Below are 12500 nucleotides of genomic sequence, written 5' to 3' on the forward strand. Positions count from 1 at the left end.
GTTGTCAAATTGCAATAACGATTGCAATTCGAGTTTACCTGAATCGTCCCTCCGCTTGAAATTCATGGTCGCTTATTTTTGTGTCCTTTTTGCAGGAATCGCAAGAAGGTTGCCGCCTCCGCCACTTGCATCCGCCATCTTGTTTTAGTCGGGACAATCTTGAAATATTCTGCAGAATTTTTCAAGTTTTGAGCTTCGGCCCGCATATGCGCAGTTCATGAGATTTATCCTTTAAGTTTAAACTTGAAAGTTGAAACATATACACATGTTCGTAATTCTGATGGAAGGCTGTTCCATATGGTCGGAGCGACCACCATACGTTTTAAGATTAAATCTGGGTACAGCAAGTAGATTATGACTAGACGATCTTAGTGTCCTGTCAGGCTTATAAGGCCTAATAAGTTCCGTGATGTAACTGGGAGCAGAATCATGAAGAGCTTTGAATGTAATCTGAGTGATCTTGAAGATAACTCTCTGTTCAACGGTAAGCCAGTGAAGATTTAAAAACAGAGGTGTGAAATGTTCAAATTTACTTGTTGAATAGACGAGTCCTACCAAACAGCTCAACACGTTGTAAATCTCGCAGAACACATCTAGGTTGACCATACAGAAGTGAATTGCAATAATCGACCTTGGACGTAATAAAGGCATGGACAAGTGTTTTGGCTGAATCAAAGGACAAAAACTTACGGATCTGGAAAGTAATAAGGAAATGAAAAAAATTGGCACGCAATGCGTACATGTAGTAGTGCAGTAACGTTGAGATGCGTTTTTTTTTTACAGGAGATTCAAGGTTTGTCTTTGCGTAATATGTCGCTCTAATTGTACACGGTACTGTTTTGATACCATAAACCACGAAACGATCATGGTAGATGTCTTACCTAAATAGCCGGGCCCTGTTAATACATGTGGTTACAAGTAAAATGCTAAACCCAGAAAGATTGAAGAAAATAAAAGAGAATCGAGATACATTGGCTTCGAGGGTGACATGTTAATCATTTTCAAGTTCCCTTCCATGCACCTCAAGTTTAAGCGTGTCTCAGCTTTTCTCACTTTTCCAAGACACATTTGCACTGCCGTTTAGCGCTGTCGAGCGGAGTTAGTATTTGGATGGGAGACCTCAATATATATGACTTGCTGTGTCAGACACATAGGACCAAAAATTCTATTTTAACGTTCAAAAATGCGAACTAAGCAAGGTATAGATTTTGTTAGCCTTCTTTATACAAAACAAATATTTATGAAAAAGTAAATAAATATTGATACACAGATTTTAGGAAGAGCAAAAGCAAGTTTTCAGGAAGTGTCGATGGAGACTGAAATATAATTTTTGGCATTAGCAACAACATTTGCGACGCAATAACAAAAATCTTGAACCACGAATATACAAAATTACAATCGGCGAAAAAGATTTTGGGAAACTTTTGCTTCGTTTAATTTTTCTATCGTACTTTTGGCTGCTCAAGTAAATCGCAAAATCGAAAGTGACATCGAATTCAGCGGGCGCCGTTTTCATGTTACCTTGCATGTTTACTTGCAAAACAAAGGATACATCTGTGTCAAAATGATGGCAAGCCACGGGGTTTTCGTTTTGCTAGTTTGGTTTTTTCTCTTTCAAGTGTTTTAAAGTTTGGCAAGAAATGTGCGAATTCACACAAAGATCACAATCGCCCATTTCTTGAGGTTGACCATCGTTTCTGCAAAGTCCAAAATTTACTCTCCTAGATTAGGTTATTTATCATTAGGTAATTCCATCGCTTTGGAATAGCAGCTGTTTTATTATTCATCAGTGTCTCAAACTCTTGCCAATTTTGGAGCTCATTTTGTTGAAACTCAAGCACGCTTTCAACAGTCCTGTTTATGTTCGTGAGTTATGCACGCGTTGCGGGCCTATTGTCACCACGGACTTACACTCTTGCACAACACGGTGACATAGTGTGTAGTGCACTTACAGTGCACAAAAAGGACGACTTGCACACAGCTGCAACATGAGGTCCCATAGATGTTCCTGGGTAAGGTCAGATAAGTAGAAATAGATCCAGTCAAGTGTCCTGTCACAAATGCCAAAACGAATTGACAATCTTGAACACAACAACCTATGATCAACAGTATCAATTCATCCACCTTATATCACAGTTTTCCTCATAGAGGTGCATTGGTGAATCTCTCGTCCTTCCAGTCCACACCAATTCTATCCAAAACCTCCAACAGCGATATCTTTTCAAAATCCCCATAAGCAAATGTAGGTGTCATAACTTATCTCCATATTACTTTCACACAGCATCCTCAAAAATACAGTTGCCTGTGTTGTTCCTCTGCCTGGTCTACGACCCAGGTAGTCTATTCTGCCTTTGAGCTCATTATTTTGCACGACTGCCTTCTCCACTTCAGCATGCCACCCTTCTCTCGATTCCTCTGGCAACAATATTTTTTCTGGTTCTCTGCTTTGCATACGAGTCTTTTATATGTTCTACCAACCTTCTCAGAACTGACATGGGGTCTGTTACTCTATGTCACGTCAATGACTATTGCTGTCTTGCCAAACTACTACCAAAGGTTTTCAAACTAAAAAGTTCATAAACTGATAGTAAACACCTACTTTTTTAGAAGGTGGAAACGTGGCATTCAGCTCCGCAGTTCCCTATTGTAAAAAAAAATATTTTGAGTTTTGAACTTCACACAAGTCTTAAATTTTAATCTTGTTCTCTTTCTATGCTACATCAAAAGTGTAATTTGTCGACGTGTTATCTCTTAAACAAATGATAAAACAACTTACTAATTGTGGCTGAAGTGTTAGTTGTCTACCACTGTGACAACCCAGATAGAACCTGCAAAGAAGTAGGAAATAAAAAAGCAACTTAAGTATGCAATTTTAGCCATCGAGGTACACAAAAAGCATGCAAAGTATTTCACGAACAGTGATTAGGGGATGATTTTGGTGACCTGAACTTAAAGAACGTCAAAAAGTCTAGAGGGAGTTAACCTTGTTAACTACAGTAATTCCGAGTTGTCAGTAGGCTTTACAGAAGATGACATTGTATGGAAACCAGGAAGTGAAAGACGAGGAAAATGTTACATCTGTTAACAAACACAGCAGAAGAGTTTCTTGCCAAAATAGCCACACTGTAGGTGGTGATTTTTGCCTACTTTTGAAAACCAAACAAGTTAGGTTTACATAATAAGGGGCAATCTCACTTGCAGCCTCGCTTCGATTTAAAGATTAGTACAGGTAATCACATGATTTCAAGTGCAATTTGGAATAAATTAGCACAAATAAATTTTTCAAGGACAAACAAAATTGCCTATTTGTTTGAAATTGCACGAGAAAAATCATGTGCTTACTTATCGATACCATGCATGAAAAAATTTCGAGACGAAATTATCATGACTAATCATAAGAAAGGAAGCAAATCACCCAACCACGCACAAATTGCGCCACCCGGGGCTCACATTTGATTGGCCATCAGAATATTTGCTTCGATGCCTCTTTTTGCACTGTGTTATCTGGAAACTGCATTTCTCTTATTCAATCAGAATGGAGAAAATTTCCCTGCACATTATGAGGTAAATAAGAACACAACTACAGGATGAAATGGATGGCAAAAATCAATGAACTGTACCTCTTGAAGCAATCAAAAGCGTGCTGGGCTTGAGGAGGAATCATGCACTTTGGTGAAGAGGCTTGTGTTGGCCAAAATCCTGTCGTAAGCACTCGCACCACCAAATCCACTCCCATCAAGTTAATCTAAAACATTCACATACGTATATTTTTATATCAGTTTACCGTTTCCCTCCTGAGAAAGATAATTAGAGATTTTACCCTGTCTAATGCCACACGATTTTACTTGTGAGTCTCAAGGGATGAGTCGGTTAAATTGTCTTATCACTACACTTTGTAAAATAGCCATCTGGTTGCCTCCTGACAGTTAGGGTTCTTAACTGTGTTGTGTTTGACTTGAAACATTTCTTTTGCTATTCAATAAACATTTCAAAGGGCAATGAGCAAATCCATAATGGAAAATGCGCTATATGAATGCTACACATTAATGCAAAAGTCATAATTCATCTCCTCTTGTAAGCAGTCAACCTGTAAAGTTGTGAAGGCCTTTCATGATATGTTGTAGGTTTGTACACAATAAAATTTATGAAATATTATTGCGACCGTTGCAACACAAAGCATGTTAACTAGATTTCATGAAATTTGGGGTACTCTCAAGATCTTTAAACCAAAAACTTAATGGAAGAAACAACTGCATAAATTATTAATGGTTGTTTGACAAATTGTATCAACAATAAATAGCAAGTACAACAAAAAAATAGAACTTCCTTTTTCCTCAAATTATGAAAGTTTGTTTGCTCAACACCTGACTGGCAAGCGTTTGTGCTTTAATTTCAATATACATGTACATGTAAAGGATTTTACTTTGATCAAAGGTTTTGGATTTTTGCTCTGTCTTTACTGAATTCAAACCTGACCTGTAGGCCCAAGAGAGCTGGATTAAAAAAAAAATGACATCAAAGACTCACTCAATTACGAATGAAGCATGTGCGAATGCACCATATTAACTATGCAAGCCAGAAACTGCAGTGTTGCATGGCAAATAAGTTGTGCACACACACACACAATTGACTCTTTAGCAACTGAATGTTTGACACCAATATTTCCTTGACCTAGTAACTCTCTGAAGATTTTAAATACAGTGATGGCAAATTGTTAAACAAATAAAGAACTTTCAATTTGAAACAAACAATCTTCTGCTTGAAACAAAGGCTTAAAACTTTGCCAGTCTAGTGTAACCATATAACATGCTTTTCAAAAAAATGAAAAAGGAAGCGATTTTTTTCATTAAAGTAGAACTTTCATAAGTTCACACTTTTCATCCATTCTGCCATAATAATAATAATTATACATTAATTTTACCTGATTGTTGGAGATGTGTTGTCTGAACTCATCATTTGTGGATTGTGACAAACTCATGTCCTTAAACATTCCCTCAAGTTTGGAGGTAAATTGACAGCCACACTCAGTCTGCAAACAAGTAGAAAATTTAAAATACAAAGCAAATAAGTACAATGACAGGCTTGAACATCTCCCCTTGCCCTACGAAAAAGCCAGGGAGACAACCAACCTTTAACTTTGAGATCATGTTTTTCTCAGAATCATCCGAAATGCTTTTTCCTAGCAAAAGTCTCTTGGCCAAATGTTGCTTGTAATACCTCTCAAAGACATCCTAACAAAAAAATATCATTTGGTTGGTAGTGCAGTACTAACAAATTGCCATTAATAATAAATCAAAGGAAAAGGTGGGAAGTGATTGTTGCACTTATCTGGACAATTTAAGCAATTTTTTTAGCTCTAATAGACACCTGAAAACTTCAGGGCCCGGTTGTTTGAAAGCCGATTAACTTAATCCAGGATTATCGTGAATTTTTGTCTCAAGTTTAAACTTTTTGGTGAAAGTTTCTTTTGCTTATTTTTGTTTTTCAAGATCGACTAATGTAAAGTTTTGCAGAATATCAGCATTGAACAGCACTTGGGAGTAGAGAAATAAACTTCTTGGTTAATTTTTAATCTAGGATTAGCATTAATCAGCTTTTGAACAACCAGGCCCAGGTGGCCTCAACAGGATCAACACCCTTAATTAGCTAACATGCAAGGATTACTTCTTACTTTCATCTATAACCTTCACTTCAAATGTACACATTTACATTGTATTTCATTGAATAATAAATCACTTTTCAATTGCTATTGACTGCTTATTCCTGCAAAACACTAAGTCTTGCAAGGAAAACTCAAGCACATGTGTTAAAATAAATAAAAAAGTGAAAATCACTTACTTACCTTTTCTTGGAGAAATCTGAAAAGCACCATGCATTTATCCAACACAATTTCAACTTCCTGCTCAGAAAGCTGAAATAAGAGCACAATGGAAAAGGTGGGCAAACATCAGCAAATTTTAAATCCTAAGGATCAAAACTAATGCTCCCAAATTGGTTCTTGAATACCGGTAGTTTGGCTATTTTCCAGAAAAACTAACCTGGAAAAAATGACAAAATGGGTGTAAAAGGTTTACTAGCTGTCGTCTTATGTCAAAGACATTTTTAATAACATCAGTGTCTTAGATATAAATATATCTATGTTTGTATAGATTGTCTGTTGTGATACATGTTTAGTTTTTGTATGGATCACTCTTTATCATAAAATATTGAGTCCCTTGTCAACATAGGTGCCATTCTCCAAATAGTCATGGACATACCGTTGTGCGTAAACTTGTCATCTCTTCTGAACAATTTAACAAATGTGGGTAAATAGCACTTGAAATATTTTTTTGCAGGTGTGTTCTCAAAATAAAAAGTGATCTCTTTCGATTTAAGATATTTTTTCCCTGCAGTGGATAAACAAAGCGTACATTGTCTTTACAGAGAAAAAAAAAACACGGTCAAATCACAGGTTTCATGCAACGGAACCTAAAGAGTTATAGCAAAATAATACTGACAAACCATTATAGCTAAGAAAATAAACAGCATAATCACATACCCCCTTCACGCCTTTCTTGAGTTTGTCATCAACAAAAAGAGACAGAAATTCAGGTGATTTTCCATTGAGATTGAGAAAATACTCAAATTCCTAAAAGAGAGCCAACGAGAGAGCAGGTTAAAAGAAAATTAAAATAAAAGAAAGTTCCACAGTTGATGCCAATGTTCTGAAATTTCAATTATTATCATTTTTAAAATCAGCACTGCTCTTAAGCTTGATTGTTCTGAACAAATGAAGTACTGGTACTTAATGCATGAGTAGTTTTTTCCTGGTCGGCTGAAGTTTTTCAACACTACAAAACCTTTGGAGTTAGAGAAGAAAATTACGTTCATCACTCCCACCTTTCAAAACACTTACCAAAGATATTGCCTGCTTAAACAATCTGTCATTATTAAAGGAATTATTCAAAAAGTGATCAAAACGGTCCTTCAAGTCAAGAAGGCTCTGAAAGAAAACAAATAACAGACAGCAAGTCACTAACTTTGCTTTCAACAGATGAAAATTATATGAGCTGAAGTAAAACAACAACAAGCAGTGGTAGCATTTTTTCTGAGTTTAATACAATAATAATTATTGTTGGCAATAGAGCAGTTTTCAATTGAGCGTCGAAAATAATTAGATAATTACTTTGGTTTATGATTACTTCACTCAGTGATTGGTTCAAAGTTCTCGCGCTACTTTTTCAACCAATCAGAATGAAACCAAAACCAATCGTGGCTCACGCATACACATTCTCCCGCGCTTTGTGTTGGCTATTTGTAATTACTTCGAGTTTTGATTGGTTTACCGGATTGTCTCAGTCCTTTTTGATTGGCCAAAGTAATTACTTTGGTTTTGGTTTTACAACACTCAATTGAAACTTGCTCTATGCACCCACAAAAACCTTACATGAAACCCAAGAAATACAGAAATTCACATCACAAGGAGTACCCTAAAAACTGTTCCTCAAGTACACATAAACAGCTGCACTTGCCCAAACCCTAACCTTAAAATAATGCTAACAGTAACAGTAACTTACAGTTGGAAACATACAGCAAATGCTTAAACTTAACAGGAAATTTTGTGTTGGATATCTCAAAATTAGGATGTCAAAGTGAAAAAAAGGTATCTTCACACTAAAAATATGGGGTGCCAAATATTACAGTATTGTATAAGTTTCATTTTTACAGCAACTAAAATAGTCTTAAGACTCACAGTTGTATATAATTTACACCAACAAAGATGTATACCAATAAAATCTACAATTATATTTTCACCTATTACAAAAAGTGGATTCTAGAATCTACAAACATATTGCAATGACAAGTATTGATTTTTTTCTCAGTGTGTGAGCGGGCGAAATTCAACAAATTTTCTGGGAGCAAGCGGAATTTTCTCATCCGCCCCACTCAAGGCAGATGGAATCCTAGCCTTGGTTGCATAAGCTTGTGTGATGAACTTAAATTTTCATTTTTTTTTACACTGAATCCGTTTACATACAGAAGTTACTTTTTCTTAAATTAAAATATTTCTCTTTGAAACATTCAGTTTGTAAGTCACTTTAATACTACATTCGCTATCAAGTGCGGTGCGAGTCAACAATTAAAAAACTGATTTCAGAGAGGAAAGGTGAGAGGGAGGAAAAAATAAATAAGTTAAGTCATTCACAGTCTGAAATAATAATCCATGACATAATTCTACCTGAATGTAAGTGATGGGATTTTTAGAACTTTCCCCTTCTTCTTCCACAACAAGAGCTTTCCCTTGTTCTCGCAAGTATCCCCTCATGCAATCGCATACTGTTTTAAGTCCATCTTTAACTCTGATAAACAACTGGTGCATTCTTGCCAGATCTGAAAAGAGAGTCAACAAAAGGCCGGCTGGCTCTTTACTGGTTATTTTTTTCCTTTTTTTCTGTTCTTGACATTATTCATTTTGAGAATTACAAAACCATCCAAAACATAAATGAATGTACTTTGTACTGTTTTGTGCTGCAGAGCCCATTAGTTTTTTCTTGCCCTGCCTGAAGCTCTTAATCTTACATACCAGATGAAGTTGGCTTTTTGAAGCACAAACTTCTCTATGAAGATGTCAGCTATTTTCTTCACACAAATGAAAAAGAACTATATTTTCCCAAAATTCTCAACTTACCTGTAGTTGAGATTAGACAAATACAAAAAAAATACTTCTAAAACTGGTATTCATACAAAAAAGAGCAAATTAAACAATACCTTGTTACACCTAATTTCAAGTGAATTTCATTGAATCATGCCTTTGTGAAATGTAACCTTAAGCCTACATGAATAACTCATAGCACGTTAACTAACCCAAAAAAGAACAGTAATGCAAATTACTGTCCCGTGTGAAACCCACTTTGAAAACTAAATCAAATCAAATACAATGTACAAACCCTCAATTTTGTTGTGTTTAAGCATATGAATAACACCGGAATTTTCCATTTCAACCACTGTCTTCATGTGTTTACGTATTAATTCTTCTTCTACAACCTATGAGCAAATGATAAAATATATATTTATTACTGAAATATAATTCAATTCTGTTCCACTTCTCAAGAATGGCAAAAATCCATTTTTAAGCCTTTAAACATGAGGATTGATCTATTTAAGAGGTCGACTTACACATGGATAAATTTGGTAGGTTCAGGTGACATTAGTTTATTGTCTCATGTTATATTGCAAGGACTGAAATAATTGTCCATAAGAGTTGTAAAGGAAATGGTATTGTTGCGATCATTCAGTGATTGACTAGCATTTCATTCATGATCCTAACCTTAACAATAGGTTCCTCTGTGGTTGGATCCAAGTAGTGTTTGGCCCTTTCAGATTCTTCATTAATTCTAGCTTCAACCTAGAAGAAAATCCCACAAGTAACACCAGGTTGTTTTAAAATAAAAATTAATAACTTTTTAGCAAGAAAGGTAGAGTCTAACAAACCTTCTGAATATAAACAGATGCACTGTTTTCCACAAGGAACTTCTGGCCTTCCAGCTGTTGAGGGAACAATTAAATGTACAGACTTGACTCTTTCTGAGCTTTTTCAGTGCAAAGTTGGAAATAAATACTGGTACTTATGGATGACTGGCATTGTAGCAAGTAAAATCTTGGACAGCCATTCACACTTTTTAATAATATTATCAGTGGTGATATCACCCTGCAAGCAAAGGATCTCTAAAACTCACCAGAGGGCAAGCAAGAGAGGTTCTGCAGAAATCATGTCAAGTCTTTTAAGTCGCTGCAGCCCAAGGTTCTGGGCTAGTTACTCCAGTCAAACTGGTTTAGTCAGGGAACACATCATATTTTTGACTTGGCGAAGGTCAAAATCGAGCCTTCAGTACAAAAATCACATGGTGTCTAAGAGTGCGAGTCTCGAAGCAACGGCTAAAGACTTAACACTCAATAAAAACTTAATCCATTTCTGCAGAGTCCTTTCTTTCTTGGTGTCAAGTTAAGAAAGGGTCTGCTGGCAGGGTGTGGTGATATCAAATTCCGGTAAATCCCTTAACACATCTAATATGAGTGATGCCACATGTGAGTCAAATTCTCTCAAGGTAGTACTTTCTTTCATCTCATTATATTCTCAAATATCAAATGTTATCCCTTCATTTTGACTCAACCAGGAGTGGCCTCAACAGAGAACAACAGGGCTTCCTTTTAGACAGTTCCCTTGAGAGTTGTTTTCTTGAAGACTGCAATTTGCATATAAGATAGCCTTATGGTCCATCTGCAGATGACACCCAGAGGGCTCAATGCCATCTTCTTTCTAATAAAAAATATGTCATAAACTAATATCAGAAAAAAATCTCACCTTGTAGAATTCAGCAGATTCTTCAAGGAAAGGCTTCTCAAAGTCTTCCTCATAGACACTTCTTGTGTCAATACCAAGAATCATCAACATCTGACAAGCATTTCTAATGGCCATCCTTTAAAAAAGCAGTATACATGTATTATCAAATCAGTCAGTATCAAAGACTACAAAAAAAAACCATACCAAGACTCAAAGCCTTCTCACAAGACCATCTCTAACTTTTTTAATTTTACAAGGTTTTTAATGTATGCATGTGCAGTACAAAAGAAAACTGCAAGCTTTTTCTATAAAATGAGGTTACTGAGGCTGATGGGCACAAAATTACAAAATATACTGGATGTTATTTTTGGAATCAGTCTGTACCTTTACTTATATTTCACAGTTAAATTATTATTATTATTATTAAAAGAACATGATTGTGAAAATGATTATGACATTATGAGGTTAAACGAAGTTTAACCAAGTAAACAACTCGGAGCGACTGCAGCCAGTTGGTCAGTGGTTTTAGTATACTTGCGCATGCGTGGAATACCTCGTGCTTTGGGCTGTATCGCTTATTTATCAGTGTGGCGGGAAGTAGGAGCATTGTGTGTGGAGCGTTTAGCGGTTTTGTTCCCCCCCTCCCCACCCTCAGCTTTCCACTGTCTATCAGTGTGACGGGTGCCTGTCCTTTTCGGGGGCGTGGGGGCTCATGGCTGGGTTGTCAGGTTTTGCCAGCCATCGGTGCAGTCTCCACCTTGGAGCTGGCTGCCAATAGTGGAAGCTCCAGGATGTTTCGGGCACCCAACCTCCAAAGAGCGACAATGTTGTTTATGCTGTGTTAATCTGAAAACCATGAACACTATGATATGATTTTGACAAAATTTTACTATCTCTTAGTGCAAGAGATCCTGAGTTCGATTCCCAGATCTTGCATCCTTGTTTTGCTTTCTTTCCTTTCAGTGTAGCTTAAGTAGCTTTTAATACCTGTAAAACGGAACACTGACGGAGAGGGGGGAGTAAAATGAGCACACCGTCAACCTCAGGTTTGTCAGTTGAATTACTGTTACGAGTTATCGACGTTAAAAGCATGGTTGCTTCACTTTACCAATTGTGCAGCAACCAATCAGGAACGACATGAAACCATAAACTAAACTAATCACCGTTATTGGTTGTGGTTTAGTTTTCTCGCGTGTGATTGGCTCTTTACTTGAATCACAATAATATCATTTCTTAAATATTTCTAGCGTTCATGGTTTTCGGATTTTCACAGTAACTGTCAGGGACCGGTTGCTCGAAGCGTGGTTGGCGCTAACCATTGGTTAAGAGGTATCAAAACCAATCGGTTTCCATGGTGTTTAACTTTGGTTACCACTAACCACGCTAAGAGCAACCTGGGCCAGGTTGCCAGTTTTGAAAAACGATATTAATATTTCAGATATGTACAGAAATACACAATGATTTTGATAAGGGTCAAGAAGTGTCCCCCCCATCTCTTCTCCCCAATTTCAACATCACTCGCATCTGGGAATAGAGTGTTTTCATGTGGCAGCCACGTTGGTGTACCTAAACAATAGAATGGCGGCCATGTTGGTGTACCCAACTTATCCTCTGGGAACTGAGTTCTATTATCATGCAACAAGGTTACTGCTCACATGTGTGAAAACACTCTAAACAGACAGTTGCCTTCATGAAGTGTCCCCAAAACTCAGGTCCTCAAGGAAAGAGAAACAGCTGCATTTACAGTATTGTGCAAAAGTACTGAGAGCGTAATTCAATGAAATCCGCGAAATCTCTTTGTTTCAGCGAAATGACGACGGAAACATTGCAAAACGGCGCTCGAATTTTCAAGTGAAATTTCGTTGAAAGTTTGCAGGGACAAAGAACAAAATTTGCGCATTTCGATCTCATACTTTTGCACAATACTGCACTACCACCAAAAAACGGTAACTGTTACACTTGCCGTATTGCTAGAAATAGGTAGCAAATGCCCAGACTTAAAGGGACACTTCAAGTTGGATTTCAAAATTGGGTGTCCATCTAATTGTGTGCATTTCTGGACACAAGTATAATATTTTCAGGACTGCTAGAATATTTCAAAGCTAACCCTGAACCCACCACAGCTCAGTTCCAAATTTACCCAAAAGGAAAGTTTTAACATTCCATGATACATGTACAC

At 36.8% G+C, this 12500-nt stretch overlaps 1 protein-coding gene across 1 annotated transcript in view; it reads right to left on the bottom strand.

Annotated features, from left to right (window-relative positions):
• Window positions 1-12500, bottom strand: part of LOC138028455 (cullin-3-like) — a 24736-nt gene that overhangs the window by 7464 nt on the left and 4772 nt on the right. Inside the window, exons 7-19 of the mRNA XM_068876000.1 lie at window positions 10343-10457; window positions 9472-9525; window positions 9308-9385; window positions 8928-9024; window positions 8219-8370; window positions 6896-6982; window positions 6539-6628; window positions 5843-5911; window positions 5130-5231; window positions 4922-5029; window positions 3621-3745; window positions 2777-2828; window positions 2600-2641 (exon numbers count right to left, since the gene is read on the bottom strand). Of these exons, the coding sequence (XP_068732101.1) occupies window positions 2600-2641; window positions 2777-2828; window positions 3621-3745; window positions 4922-5029; window positions 5130-5231; window positions 5843-5911; window positions 6539-6628; window positions 6896-6982; window positions 8219-8370; window positions 8928-9024; window positions 9308-9385; window positions 9472-9525; window positions 10343-10457 (1171 nt within the window). The remainder of the gene's footprint in view (window positions 1-2599; window positions 2642-2776; window positions 2829-3620; window positions 3746-4921; window positions 5030-5129; window positions 5232-5842; window positions 5912-6538; window positions 6629-6895; window positions 6983-8218; window positions 8371-8927; window positions 9025-9307; window positions 9386-9471; window positions 9526-10342; window positions 10458-12500) is intronic.

This window comes from Montipora capricornis, chromosome 13 (genome assembly GCF_036669925.1).
Source record: "Montipora capricornis isolate CH-2021 chromosome 13, ASM3666992v2, whole genome shotgun sequence".
NCBI lineage: Eukaryota > Metazoa > Cnidaria > Anthozoa > Scleractinia > Acroporidae > Montipora > Montipora capricornis.